The following is a 12,024-nucleotide window of genomic DNA, read 5'->3' as shown; positions in this document are numbered from 1 at the left end:
TCGTCGTCGTCGTCGTCTTTTTGTGGTAGGGTCTCACTATGCAGTGCATGCTGGCCTTGAACTCACTTTGTAGCCCAGGATGGCCTCAAATTCATAGTGATTCTCCTGTCTCATCCTCTCAAGTGCTGGGATTACAGGCATATGCAACTGCATCCAGCTCCATGATCTTCTTTCTTTTTTTAAATTATTATTATTATTATTATTATTTTCTTATGGAAGGAAAAAGTATGTATTAAAATTAGTCAGCTTGGGGGCTGGGGAGATGGCTCAGTAGGGGGCTGGGAGATGGCTCAGTAGAATAAGTGCTTCCCTGTTAAGCGCAAGGGCCTGAGTTCAATCCCTGGCTTTGCAAAACAAAAACAAAAACAAAAAAACCAAGGGGCCGGGGAGATGGCTCAGTGGAATAAGTGCTTCCCTGGCAAATGCAAGGCCATGAGTTCAATCCCTGGTTCCACAAAAAAAATAAGATAAGTCAGGTGGACTCAGTTGAGATGATCCCAGTTTTGTTGGCAACATCCAATGCATCATAATCAGGAGCCAGTCGAACATATGCCTTCTTCTCTCCATCAGGCCTGATTAGGGTACCGACCTTGGCAACGTCGATGTTACAGAGCTTCTTTACAGCTTGTTTGATTTGGTGCTTATTGGCTTTGACATCCACAATGAACACGAGTGTGTTGTTGTCCTCGATTTTTTTCATGGCGGACTCTGTGGTCAGGGGGAACTTGATGATGGCATAGTGGTCAGGCTTATTTCTCCTGGGGGCGCTCTTCCGAGGGTATTTGGGCTGCCTCTGGAGCCGGAGTATCTTGAGACAGCAGAAGTGGGTGACGTTCGTATCTTCTTTTTGTGGCCGTGGATGCCTTTTAGTACGGCCTTCTTGACCTTCAAAGCTTTTGCTTTGGCTTCAGCTTTGGGAGGGGCAGGAGCTTCCTTCTTTGCCTTTGGCATCATCTTGGTTAAAAAGGCTCTCTCAGCATCCATGACCTTCTTAACAAGGGCCATGATATTCAGAGGGTGTGTTTTGACTCACTACAGTGTCCAGCATTTCTATCTGTCTGTACTTCATGGGCACTATTTCTACGTGGAAAGTCACCCCAAACTTTGTTGTGTAAACTGTCAGCAGTCCCTATAGTTTGCTTGTACATCTGTGCACAGGAAGGGACAGCAGGGACACTTTGGCTCTGCTTTCTGACCTCGGGTCAGAGCTGCAGGATGCAGGTTTGGGGACGTGGTACCAGTTCACAGGTGGAACGCATCTTGTGGCCTCTGGGCTGTCTGTGAGGTGCTTGCCAGAGCTCCCCTCTTGGCCTCCCCTCCTCTGCTGCTCCTTGCCTTGCCTGAGTTCTGGAGCAGCAGCTTGTATGTCTGATTTCACTTAAGTATTGTCTCAAGGTGACACAGTTATTTGTCAAAATTTTGTTCCTACCATTGCAACTTTTTGCCTTTATTTTGTTACATTTAATGGTTTTGAAGTAGCCAAAGGTGACATTCTGTGGTAGTTATGAGTGATTTTAAGCTAGCTAAGTGATTACTCTTCCCACCTCAATGGGGATTGATCCCAGAGCCTTCGCTCAGCTACATCCTCAGTCCTGTTTTAAGTTTTTTTTTTTTCCCAGACAGGGTGTCCCTAAGTTGCTAAATTGTCCAGGTTGAGCCCAAATTTGTAATCTTCCTGCCTCAGTGTCCCTGAGTGCTGAGATTATTGGCATGTACAACCATATCCAGTTTAATTTTTTGAATATTGTATTTTACTGTCTGTTTCAGTAGGTAAAAAGTATTTCCTTGCATATCAATAAGCAGTTAACATTAGTTTAAATAGTGTAATGAAAAGCAACTCATGGGAGCAGACAAAATTAGTTATTAGTTATTTTTACACTTTAAAAATCCTAACCTCGGCCTCCAGACTTCACTGGGTCCAGCAGCTGCCCGACCAAGGGCCTGGGGCCACGGGCTCAGCCGATGACCATGGGCTCGGTGCCCAACCAGAAGTTTGCAGGTGGCTGCACCAAGGCAGTGGAGAAGGTGCCCAAGGAGGCGCCAGCGGATGCAGCCTGGGTGGCAGACGAGCCGCAGCTGCTGCACTGTGCTGGCATCTGTAAGTGGTTCAGCGTGCGCCTGGGGTTTGTCTTCCTGTCCATGACCACCTATGCCGGGGTTGTGCTCGACCCCTGGTGGACGTCTTTGTGCACCAGAGTAAGCTGCACATGGAGGGATTCTGGAGGCTGAAGGAGGGTGAGGCTGTGGAGTTCACCTTTAAAAAGTCTGCCAAGGGCTTGGAATCTATCTGAGTCACTGGTCCTGGTGGGGTGCTCTGTATTGGGAGTGAGAGGCGGCCCAAGGGGAAGAACATGCAGAAGCGCAGATCCAAAGGAGACAGGTGCTACAACTGTGGTGGTCTAGACCATCATGCCAAGGAATGCAAGCTGCCACCCCAGCCTAAGAAAGGCCACTTCTGCCAAAGCGTTAACCACATGGTGGCCTCATCTACTGAAAGCCCAGCAGGCTCCCAGCTCCCAGGGAAAGCCAGCTTACTTCAGGAGGAGGAAGAAGAGATCAACAGCCCTGCCCTGCTTCCAGAGACCCAAAATTGAGCACAGTGGGTGGGGGAATGTTCTTTGTTATCAGGAAGTTCCAAGGAGCAGGCATCAATCGGCAGAGTGGAGAAAGTGGGGACAGGGTGGGGTGGGGTAGCTGGCACTGCCATGTATCTCAGGCCGGGGTTCCCAGCCATCACCCTGTCTTCCCTCAGTGGGGGGAAGGGATGAGACAAAGGAACTCCAAATGTGTTCTAGCCAAGTAAAAGTGAGGGCTCTGGAGGAACCACTCTGGAATCCGCATGCTTTATCTGAGGCTTTACCCCCAAAAGAATAGGGAAGTTGTTTTCCTTTTAAAGAAGGATATGTAATATTTCCTTTGCCAGGGTGAAATAATTACGCATAAGACCAGACTGATGGACCCAATGCACAAGCTCCTACATTAAATGGGAAGGAATCTCAGGAGCAACGCAGGGGGTTTTAGTATCCTTTTCCCTCATAACCCAGTCTTAGGATGTGGTGCTGGGAACTGTTCCAAGCAGTGGGTTGTGGTGACAGAGAAAAAGGGTGGTTGGGAGAACAGCTGCAGACCTGCTGCTCCTAACTCACTCCCACCCCTTTGGGGCCAAGGTGATTTTATTTATTTGCTCCTTTGGATAACTGCATCTTGGGTCCCACTTTCTCCAGGATGCCAACTGCACTGTGTGCGAATGACATATCTTGTGCATTTAACTTTTTTTTTTTGTAATATAAATATTCTGGCTTTGTATTTTTGTATATTTTAATCTAAGGCCCTCATTCCTGCACTGTGTTCTCAGGTACATGAGCAATCTCAGGGATAAGTCGGCAGCAGCTCCAGGTCTGCACAGCAGGAATACTTTTGTCTTTATCACTATGGAGAGCAAACATTTGGAGTGCATAGCCTGTCACGTGAACTACCTCATTTCTGCCAATTAGAGTTGAATCTTCTGCCATAGTACCCTCTGAAACCTCCTCCATCTTAAAAATGTTTGATAGGAGACTAGGTTTTATTTTTTATTTATTTTTTTTGCGGAACCAGGGATTGAACTCAGGCCCTTGTGTTTGTCAGGCAAGCACTTATTCTACTGAGCCATCTCCCTGGCCCGGAGACTAGGTTTTAAAGGGGTTGCCCCACGACTTGAACTTCTACTGGAAGATTGGAAATTAGTCTAAATAGAAAAGGTGGTGCAGAGAAGTTAGGAGAGGCTGGGCCAGGTAAAAGGCTCAGAAAAGAAGCTGAGGTTAGGTGATGTGATGATTGTTGTCTAATGCTAGGGGTATGGGGCTTGCTTTACCTGTCTGATGCATCCTAGGCTAGATGGATAAGCCTAGCTTGACAATGCACAACAGGGTGTGTGTGTGTGTGTGTGTGTGTGTGTGTGTGTGTGTTTGTATTAAAAAAAAAAACAGTGAGTTGGTAAGGCTGACTTTTAAGACCGATACCCTTGTGCCCATTTGGCTATCTGAAGAAGCAAGGACTAAAATGATGAACCATCCAAGCTCTCCTGGCTTCCAGAGAGACCCCTAAGAGGGCCTCTGTGGTCCAGGAGCCATGTGCTGCCCTGCTGCAGTGACGAATAGTGGCCTGCGAGCTAAGACAGAAAAGGGGGTCTCGCTTACATGCTGTGCGATCCCTGCAGACCTGCCTCGCGTGCCGCGACGGGACAAATGCGACAGAACACGTGCGTAGTGCGCGTCTGACCTGGTTTCTTGGCTCCCCCAAACGCTGCCCCCTCTTAATTACTGTATTTGTCTGGGCTTTGCAGGACTTTTGCTGAGTCTCTGAGTTGGTGATTGCTAGGTGGCCTCGTTTGTGTAAATATGTGTTGGTTTTTTCTCCATGTTCTTTTGGGGTTTTATTGTTTACAAAATTCTTTTTGTATTGAGAGAAAAATAGCCAAAGCATCTTTGACTGAAGGTTCTACACGAGGCAAAAGGATCTGAAAAATAAGTTGGGAGAGGCTCTTTTTGAAGTGGGGCTCTCGAACCATCTTTTGTAGTCCCCTTTCTCTTGTTCCCTATTTGGGACTAAATCTGTCCTAAAACCTTCTTCTCCTCCTAAAGAAAATCAATACACCTACACACATGTCTACTTAATTCTTAAAGTATCTCTGCAACTTTTAGATGATTTAGGCAGAAATCCTACAGGAGCAAGGATCCCCTACTCCTTGTTCCCAATCTCCTGAGTCAAGACTGTTATTGGATGCAAGTCATGTCAAACACCTGCTGTTTGGATGGATCAAACCCACTCGGTTTGTAATCCTAGAGAAGCAAGTGGGGTCAGGAGACCAGGACAGGGAGTATGAATGTATATTCAAGTCACTTGGGAACTTTTATTTATGCAGGTATGAGAAACTTATGTCAAAGTGGCCTCAAGATTGTTTAATAGGAGACAGACGAATGTAACTCCATGTTTACTGCTAGAAACCAAAGCTTTGTGTGAAATCTTGAATTTATGGAGAGGAATGGAGGGTGGAGGGTGGGAAAGTATATACCTGTCTGTTCTTTCCCTGAACCCTTCACGTCATTCCTGAACTGCCAGGACCAAGGCCCCTTGGGCTTTGGTGACCCCTTCACTGGGGTGTCTGTTTGATGGTTGATTTTGCTGTACCCCACTATACTTTCCTTCCTATTTTCTAATCATTTTGTAACGTGTGCTGACTTTTCCTTCCCTTCTCCTTTCCTTGGGAAAATACAATGAATAAAGAGTCTTATTGGTTAAAAAAAAAAAATCCTAACCTCATACTCTTTTTTTTAGAGACGAACCAAAGATGATACTTGGAAAGCAGAAGACCTCAGGAGACACCTCTGGGTAGTGTATCTTAGAGTTCATTTGGGGTCCAGACGGAGGTTTCCTCCTTGGCTCTTCTTGTTTGTAGCATGCTGCAATTGTAGAGGACTGGGACAAGGGCATTCTTGTCATGGTGCCTGCAGGTCAGGGCTCCCTACTGCAGGCAGCATGGCAAGGCTGAAGTGCAGCGACAGTCCCCAAGTGTCTTAGTTACTCTTCTCTCATTGCTGGGACAAATACCTGACACTCAAAATGAAGGAAGGAAAGGTTTGTTTAGCTCATAGTTATTGGAGGGTTCAGTCCATACTCAGCTGGGTCCAACACAGAGCAGCACAGAGCAGAAAGCAACCTTGATGGCAGTGGCAAAGAGCAAGAGCACAAGGGAGGGCTAGCTTCTCTTCCCAACTCACATTATAATGCAAATGACCTGGGCAGGTGCAGCAACCACACCCACAGTAATCAGTCACAAACTCCAGAAGCCACCCCAAGACTGCATGAGGCTTTGGGGGGACACTAGACACAAACTATAACACCAAGTGTGTTTGTAGAAGGGGCCCTGTTTTGATAACACCTGCTGGCTCTTGCTTCAGTAGCATTAGAACAGCTTCGTATTTCCTATTCTCTCTAATCCTGTCCTCTTTGGGGTTAGAGTGGCCTATAAAAATGAATACCTCTGGCATGGAATTCCATTTAGCAGTCACAGAAATGCTAAGCACGATTCTGATTATTTTAGGGTTCTAAGAATATTCATTTAGGTCCCATTGCATGTTGCTGGATTTGAAAGCAGTTGAATCAAACATTTTCAAAGTGATTCTCACATTCAGATGTTCATGGTATGTGGAGGGCCCACATGTGGCTGGGCAGGACGTGCTTGCCCAACTTGTGCCCGGCCTTGGGTCCCATCGCCAGCACTGAAAGGAAAAAAGGTCACCCATAGAAATGTGCCTTCCTGTCACAGAGACCCCTTCTCCTGTCTTCTTAGGCTGCACAGTCAGGTGGTGCCAAGGAAGAGAAGCAGCACAGAGAAAGGCAGCTACACAAGGAGTCCGAAGCGGATGTCCCTGACCACAAAGAGCACAGGGATCCAGGGCGAGATGTACAGAGGCCCAGGGACAGGGCCACTGACAGAGATGCCCGCATCTCCAAGGAGAATCCCCGCGCGGAGAGGGACAGTGAAAGACATGGGGAGAGGAAGAGGGATCCAAGAGACCGGGAGAGAGAGAGGCTGAGAGAGAAGCGTCGCGAACAAGGTGCAGAGAAGTCTCATAGCAAAGCCAAGGAAAGAGAAAAGGAAAAGGACAGAAGGGTGAAGAGAGAGGAGCTCCGGCAGGCCACTGCCCACCATGACCTTCTGGACAGGGCGGAGAAGGTGCGCTCAGGTGTGTCCTCTGTCCCCACAGCTCGGGAGCGCTGTGCTCTCCAGTTGCCCTCCAGCTTCCTCTCACAGCACTTTGTGGGCTGTGTTTCCTTTAGCTATTCTTACAAGTTCTCTTCAGATACGTTCTGTTCCCCAGTTTGTTTTCTCTCATAGTTTTTAGAAATGCTTCAGTTTTCCGTTCTCTGTGTTTCTCTTACTTTGGTATTTTTGTTTATTTTCTGTTTTGATATTTTAAATATTTATTTAGTGAAGGAACAAATTGCTCATTATTTTCTGGCTGTTTACAATTGAAACGTACAAGGCGTGGTCAGGATATACTGGGACTATTTACAGTAAAAATGTTGCTACAGTAAAAGTCACATTACTATGAATCTGCCTCAAAATATGGGCCCCGAACAGCTTTGAACACACTTTTCTCATCATTCTTGCCACTTTTCTTTTCTTTTCTCTTTCCGTTTTTTGGTGGGTGTGTGTATTTGATACAGGGTCTCACGATACAGCTCGGACTTATAGTGGTCCTCTTGTTTTCAGCCTCCCAAGTGCTGGGATTGCAGGTGTGCGCTACCGTACCCAGTCTCTGTGGCTGGCTCAGCTTGTCTGGGGTGGGGCCGGCAGGGCACGCGGTACCAGGGACCAAACCCCAGTCCCTCAGCTTGCCCAAGCAGGCGCTCAGGCAGCTGCGCTGTCTTGCCGGCCCTCTTGCCACCTTCTGTTGCAGCTCTGGAAGTCCTCTTTCCTGAGTATCTTTAGGAGGTGTGCTAAGACACGTGGTGAATGTTGCTGCCGAGTGCCGTGGGGCAGAAAGCAGGCTTGCAAGGACATGCCGCTGTGTCTTCACTCATCTCATCCACCAGATCTGGCACTGTGGGGCGTCTGGCTCTTCCCCACAGTCAAAGTGACAGCAAAAGGGAAATAATTGGAATGAATCCGTCATTGACAGATGTAGCCGCATTGGAACAACCAGGATAGCACAACTAAAGGCCCCCAGCAAGGGGCCTCTAGAGCTGCCTCTGAGAGTGGCAGGAAGGACGGAGTAAGGCTTGGGGTGCAGTTCATTGGTAGAGCACCTGCCTAGTTGTGTGAGGCCCTGGGTTCAGTCACTAGTACCGATAAAAAAAAAGAGAATGATGAGACAAGTGTGTTCAGAGAAAGGGGGATTTTCCTTTTTTCCCCTGGAGACAGGGTCTTGCTGTGTAGTTAAGGCTGGCTTTGAACTCACTAGGTAGCCCAGACTGACCTTAGGCTTGTTTTAGTCCTCCTGCCTCAGCCTCGCAGGTGCTGGGATTGCAAATATGCACCACCATTCCCTGCCAGGGTCATGGTTTTAAACTCCATTCACCTGTTCCTAGGTTCCAGGTTTTGGTCCCCAGCTGGGCTCCTCCCTGCACCCCAGCTCTGTGTCTGCTTGTGCTTTGAGGTCTGATAAAGATACCAGACCTCATAGGGTCCAAGCTGACCTTCCGAGGATGCTCACCTAACAAGTGAGGGCAGCAGCAACCCTCCATTCCTGAGGCCAGAGCCGAGCACCAACCAGTCCTCATCTTCTCCTGCCCCCTGGAGTGTCCTGGGGTTTTGTGTTCAGGATGTGTCTGGAGCCCAGGCTGCCTTCTGTCCCATCTCCTTGGAGCGTGGTCAGTGCTCAGCAAGTATTTATTTATTTATTTATTTATTTTGGCAGAACTGGGGATTGAACTCAGGCCCTTGCACTTGCCAAGGAAGCGCTTATTCTATTGAGCCGTCTCCCCAGCCCCTCAGCGAGTATTTTTGAAGGAGTGAACTTTGTCTTCATGATCCCTGAAGTTTGCCTTTGCTCCCATCTTTTAAAGTGTCAATTTTCTTTTCTTTTTTAAAAAATAATATGCTTTAAACATTTTTGATTATAATATGAACAGGGTTTGGTGTGCTATTTCAGCACATGTGTATAGCATGCTGACGTGTTGTTTTCCTTCATTGTGAGCCTGATGAGTTTTTGTCTGCAGATTAAGAAATGAACCCTCCCTCCAGTTCCTTGTTGGATGCTGCCTGGGCACCTCAGTAACAGGGTGACCCTTCTGGGGATCCATCCCTGCACACCATGGCTTATGCCTCAGCCTCACACTGCGTGGGCAGTGCCTGGCTTGCTGCCTCTGTGTCCCTTGGTAGGGGTGCCTGGAGGCTGGGGAACTGTGTGGTTTGCCCCACACACCATGTCCAGGATTTCTTTGGAGTTCCCTGTTGGCTTGGGTGTTTGCCTGAGCAGCTTTGCCCTGGTTCTCAGAAATCCTGAAGGTATCATGTGAGGCTGGTGCCCCCTAGAATTCCAGGGATCACCAAACATTTGCCAGGTGCCTCAGCAAACTGGGAGTGGGAAGACTTGTTCCTTAAATTGGCATTTTGACCTCACACTGAGTTTGGATTCTAGAACTCATCACTCTTGAGTTTGGAGAATGAAGAATAGTTTCAAGTGCATGTTAATAATATAGCATGATCTGCAAGATGGTGGAAGGGCTTTTAATGTGAAATTTGGAAATTTTGAGAGTATGTTGTGTCTTTGTAGTAAGTAAAGTAAGAATTGAAGAGAAAGACAGCAGAGATGAAGACCCTGAAGTAGGAGATGAAGACAGAGAAAGAAGATACCGAGAGAGAAAGGTACCCAGGCCAGGCTGGAGGGGGGCCCTCCCTTCTCAAGGAGTTGGGGAAGGGTATGCCAGGAGAGCTTGGTTGGGGCTCTGGGGTGGGTGTGCTTCTCTGGTTCCAGCGGCAGCCCAGGTAGTGGTAGAAAATTTACAGATATAGATAAATAGTAAGAAAACAAAAGTGCCTGTTCCCACCCAGAGACAACTATTGATCATGTTTGGTTATGTAGATGTATATAAATGTGTGAATGGGGTGTGTGTGTGTGTGTGTGTGTGTGTGTGTGGGTGGTTTTTGTTTGTTTTGAGACAAAAATCTCATGATTAGTTCAGGCTGTATTTAAACACTATGTAGCTCAGGCTGGTCTTGAATTCAGAGCAGTTCTCCTGCTTAAGCCTTCCAAATGCTGGGATTATAGGCATGTGTATATGTTTTTTTTTTTTTCTTAAATTGGATTTTCATTGTCTTATAGGTTGTTTTAATATATCTTCAACATTTTTCTCAGTTGTCATATTTCTTCATAGTGTTTAATCAATGTATAATTTAGTATAGTGATGTAGACATTTTAGTTCTCTTGACGTGTCTGATGCTTTTGGGTGCATAAGTTGCTTCTAAATTTTTTTCATGGTCCTGAAGAGACACCTTTCCCACCCAGAACCACAGAAGTGCTGTGTGTCTTTTTCTGCATCTTCAGGGTTTGTGGCAAAAACTTTTTACCTGGGGCACACAGAAGAGTTTGGTCAGCAGCCCCGTTCACTGTAGGAAGGCTCTGCTGGTGGAGATGAGCACTTGGATTGCAGATGGAAAGAATGGAGGAAGGAGACAGAGGCCCCCAGAGGGGTGCAGGGACCCCTGCACGCAAGGATGCAGTGGTGTGGGAAAGCTTAGGACAGGTGGACAGTGCTCCTAGACAGGGTCTGGACCCAAATCCCACACCATCATAACCCATGGTTTAGCTGATGGATGCCACCCATCTCTGAGTATCCACGGTGCCTCCTGAAGGTACTGGGGGGCTGAATGATGGCACCCCTTTCAAAACTGCTCATTTGTGTGGAACCAATAGAGAGTGGTGCACTGCATCATTGCAGGACCAGGGCCAGCCTCAGGCTTGATGCTCGCCAAAGGGACCACTGTCCAAGGGATTGACTGCAGGCCTCACGCAGTGAGTCCAGACTGGCGAGCCCAGATGGGTGTAGAGTGAGAGTGCTATGGAGTGACAAAGGGGTCTAGATTGCTTTGCTGGGTGTGTGTGGCACCTCCTGTTCCTGTAATGAAATACTTCAGATAATTGACTAATAAAGAGAAAAGAGCCAAAGTGCGGTATAATTCCAGCTATTTTGGAGGAAGGACCAGGAGGATCACAAGTTTGATTCTGCCTGCATACTTTATTATTACTATTATTTTATTTACTTTTTTTTTTTTTTTTTTTTGGTGGAACTGGGGATTGAACTCAGGCCCTTGCGCTTGCCAGGCAAGTGCTTATTCCACTGAGCCATCTTCCAGGCCCCTGTTTTTTGTATTTTAGAGAAGGGTCTACAGGGTGTTCAGGGTCTCACTACTAGATCGGACTTATAGTGATCTGCCTGTTTACAGCCTCCCAAGAGCTGGGATTACAGGCATGTGTATCACCACACTCAGTCTCAATTGCCACCTCAGTGCGCCCTGGGGGCGGCTGGCCCCTGTGCCTGCTTGCAGGTGCTTTCATCCACTGAGCCATTTGGCCGGCCCTCTGGCCTGCATACTTTAGGGAATACTGCCTCAAAAAGTAGCAACACCTGGGGATGTAGCACAGTGTGGGGCACCCGAAGGTTCCATGTACACATTTCCTTTGGCTCTCAGTTTTGGACTGTGTACAGTGTGACCATCACCCTGACATCATGGCCCATGGAGAAGCCCTGGGTCACGGAGGAGCAGCTGACTCATGGGGAGAGGGCTGGGTCTCATCCCCTTCCACACTTGCCCCAGTGGTGTGAAGACCTTGCTGGCCCTGTTCCCAAAGACCACAGCTCCTCCCAAAGTGCCACCCTGCAGGCCAACTCTGCACGCCAGGGAACCAGCAGCATGGAACCATTACTACTGTGCACGCAGCCAGGGCTGCCCGGTGCGCTGGGAGGAAGGCGCGGCAGGCAGCTGTCCTGAAATCCTGCCTGCTTCCCTGAAGAGCTCCTGTGGGCTCTTACACATGTCTCCCTGCTGTCCACAGCTGCAGTACGGCGACAGCAAAGACAACCCTCTCAAGTACTGGCTTTATAAAGAAGAAGGGGAGAGACGACACAGGAAGAAATACCGAGAAAAAAGCAGCACCAGGGAGAAGAGAGAAAAGTACTCCAAAGAGAAGAGTAGCTTGTTCTCTGGCAGAGAAGGGGAAGAAAGACGCAAGGAGAAGCGACCTAAAGAAGGCTGTCGTGGGGCTGAGGAGGGGCCCCGGAGCCACGTGCAGAGGAAAGACGGGCTCTCACGGGAGGAACACAGGAAGAGGGAGCCCGAGGTGTGCGCAGCGCTGGGCTGACGCCCCCCAGGGGCTCACTGCAGGGCCCGCGGAGGCGGAGCCGGGACGGGACGGGGCTGGGAAGGCGGTGGAGTGCGCTGTGCGTGCAGTAGAGGGAGGCAGCGGTCCTTCAGCGAAAGGGACTCTGCTCGCCTGGGTTTGTTTGCTCCTTGTTTCTTCTTCTTCTTCTTCTTCT

The 12,024-nt window shown here is 48.3% G+C and overlaps 1 protein-coding gene and 1 pseudogene across 5 annotated transcripts in view; both read left to right on the top strand.

Annotated features, from left to right (window-relative positions):
* Positions 1–12,024, top strand: part of Wdr60 (WD repeat domain 60) — a 76,195-nt gene that overhangs the window by 8,349 nt on the left and 55,822 nt on the right. For 4 of the 5 annotated variants that reach the window (XM_023712918.1, XM_023712916.1, XM_023712917.1 and 1 more), the window contains exons 2-5: positions 5,317–5,370; positions 6,332–6,728; positions 9,264–9,355; positions 11,544–11,828. In XM_023712918.1, coding sequence (XP_023568686.1) covers positions 5,317–5,370; positions 6,332–6,728; positions 9,264–9,355; positions 11,544–11,828 — 828 coding nt within the window. The remainder of the gene's footprint in view (positions 1–5,316; positions 5,371–6,331; positions 6,729–9,263; positions 9,356–11,543; positions 11,829–12,024) is intronic. The other variant, XM_023712919.1, reaches the window with a different exon arrangement.
* LOC101559782 lies at positions 1,969–2,594 on the top strand (annotated as a pseudogene).

This window comes from Octodon degus, unplaced genomic scaffold, assembly GCF_000260255.1.
Source record: "Octodon degus isolate 3935 unplaced genomic scaffold, OctDeg1.0 scaffold00027, whole genome shotgun sequence".
Classification (NCBI taxonomy): Eukaryota; Metazoa; Chordata; class Mammalia; order Rodentia; family Octodontidae; genus Octodon; species Octodon degus.
This window is presented reverse-complemented; position numbering and strand designations above follow the sequence as displayed.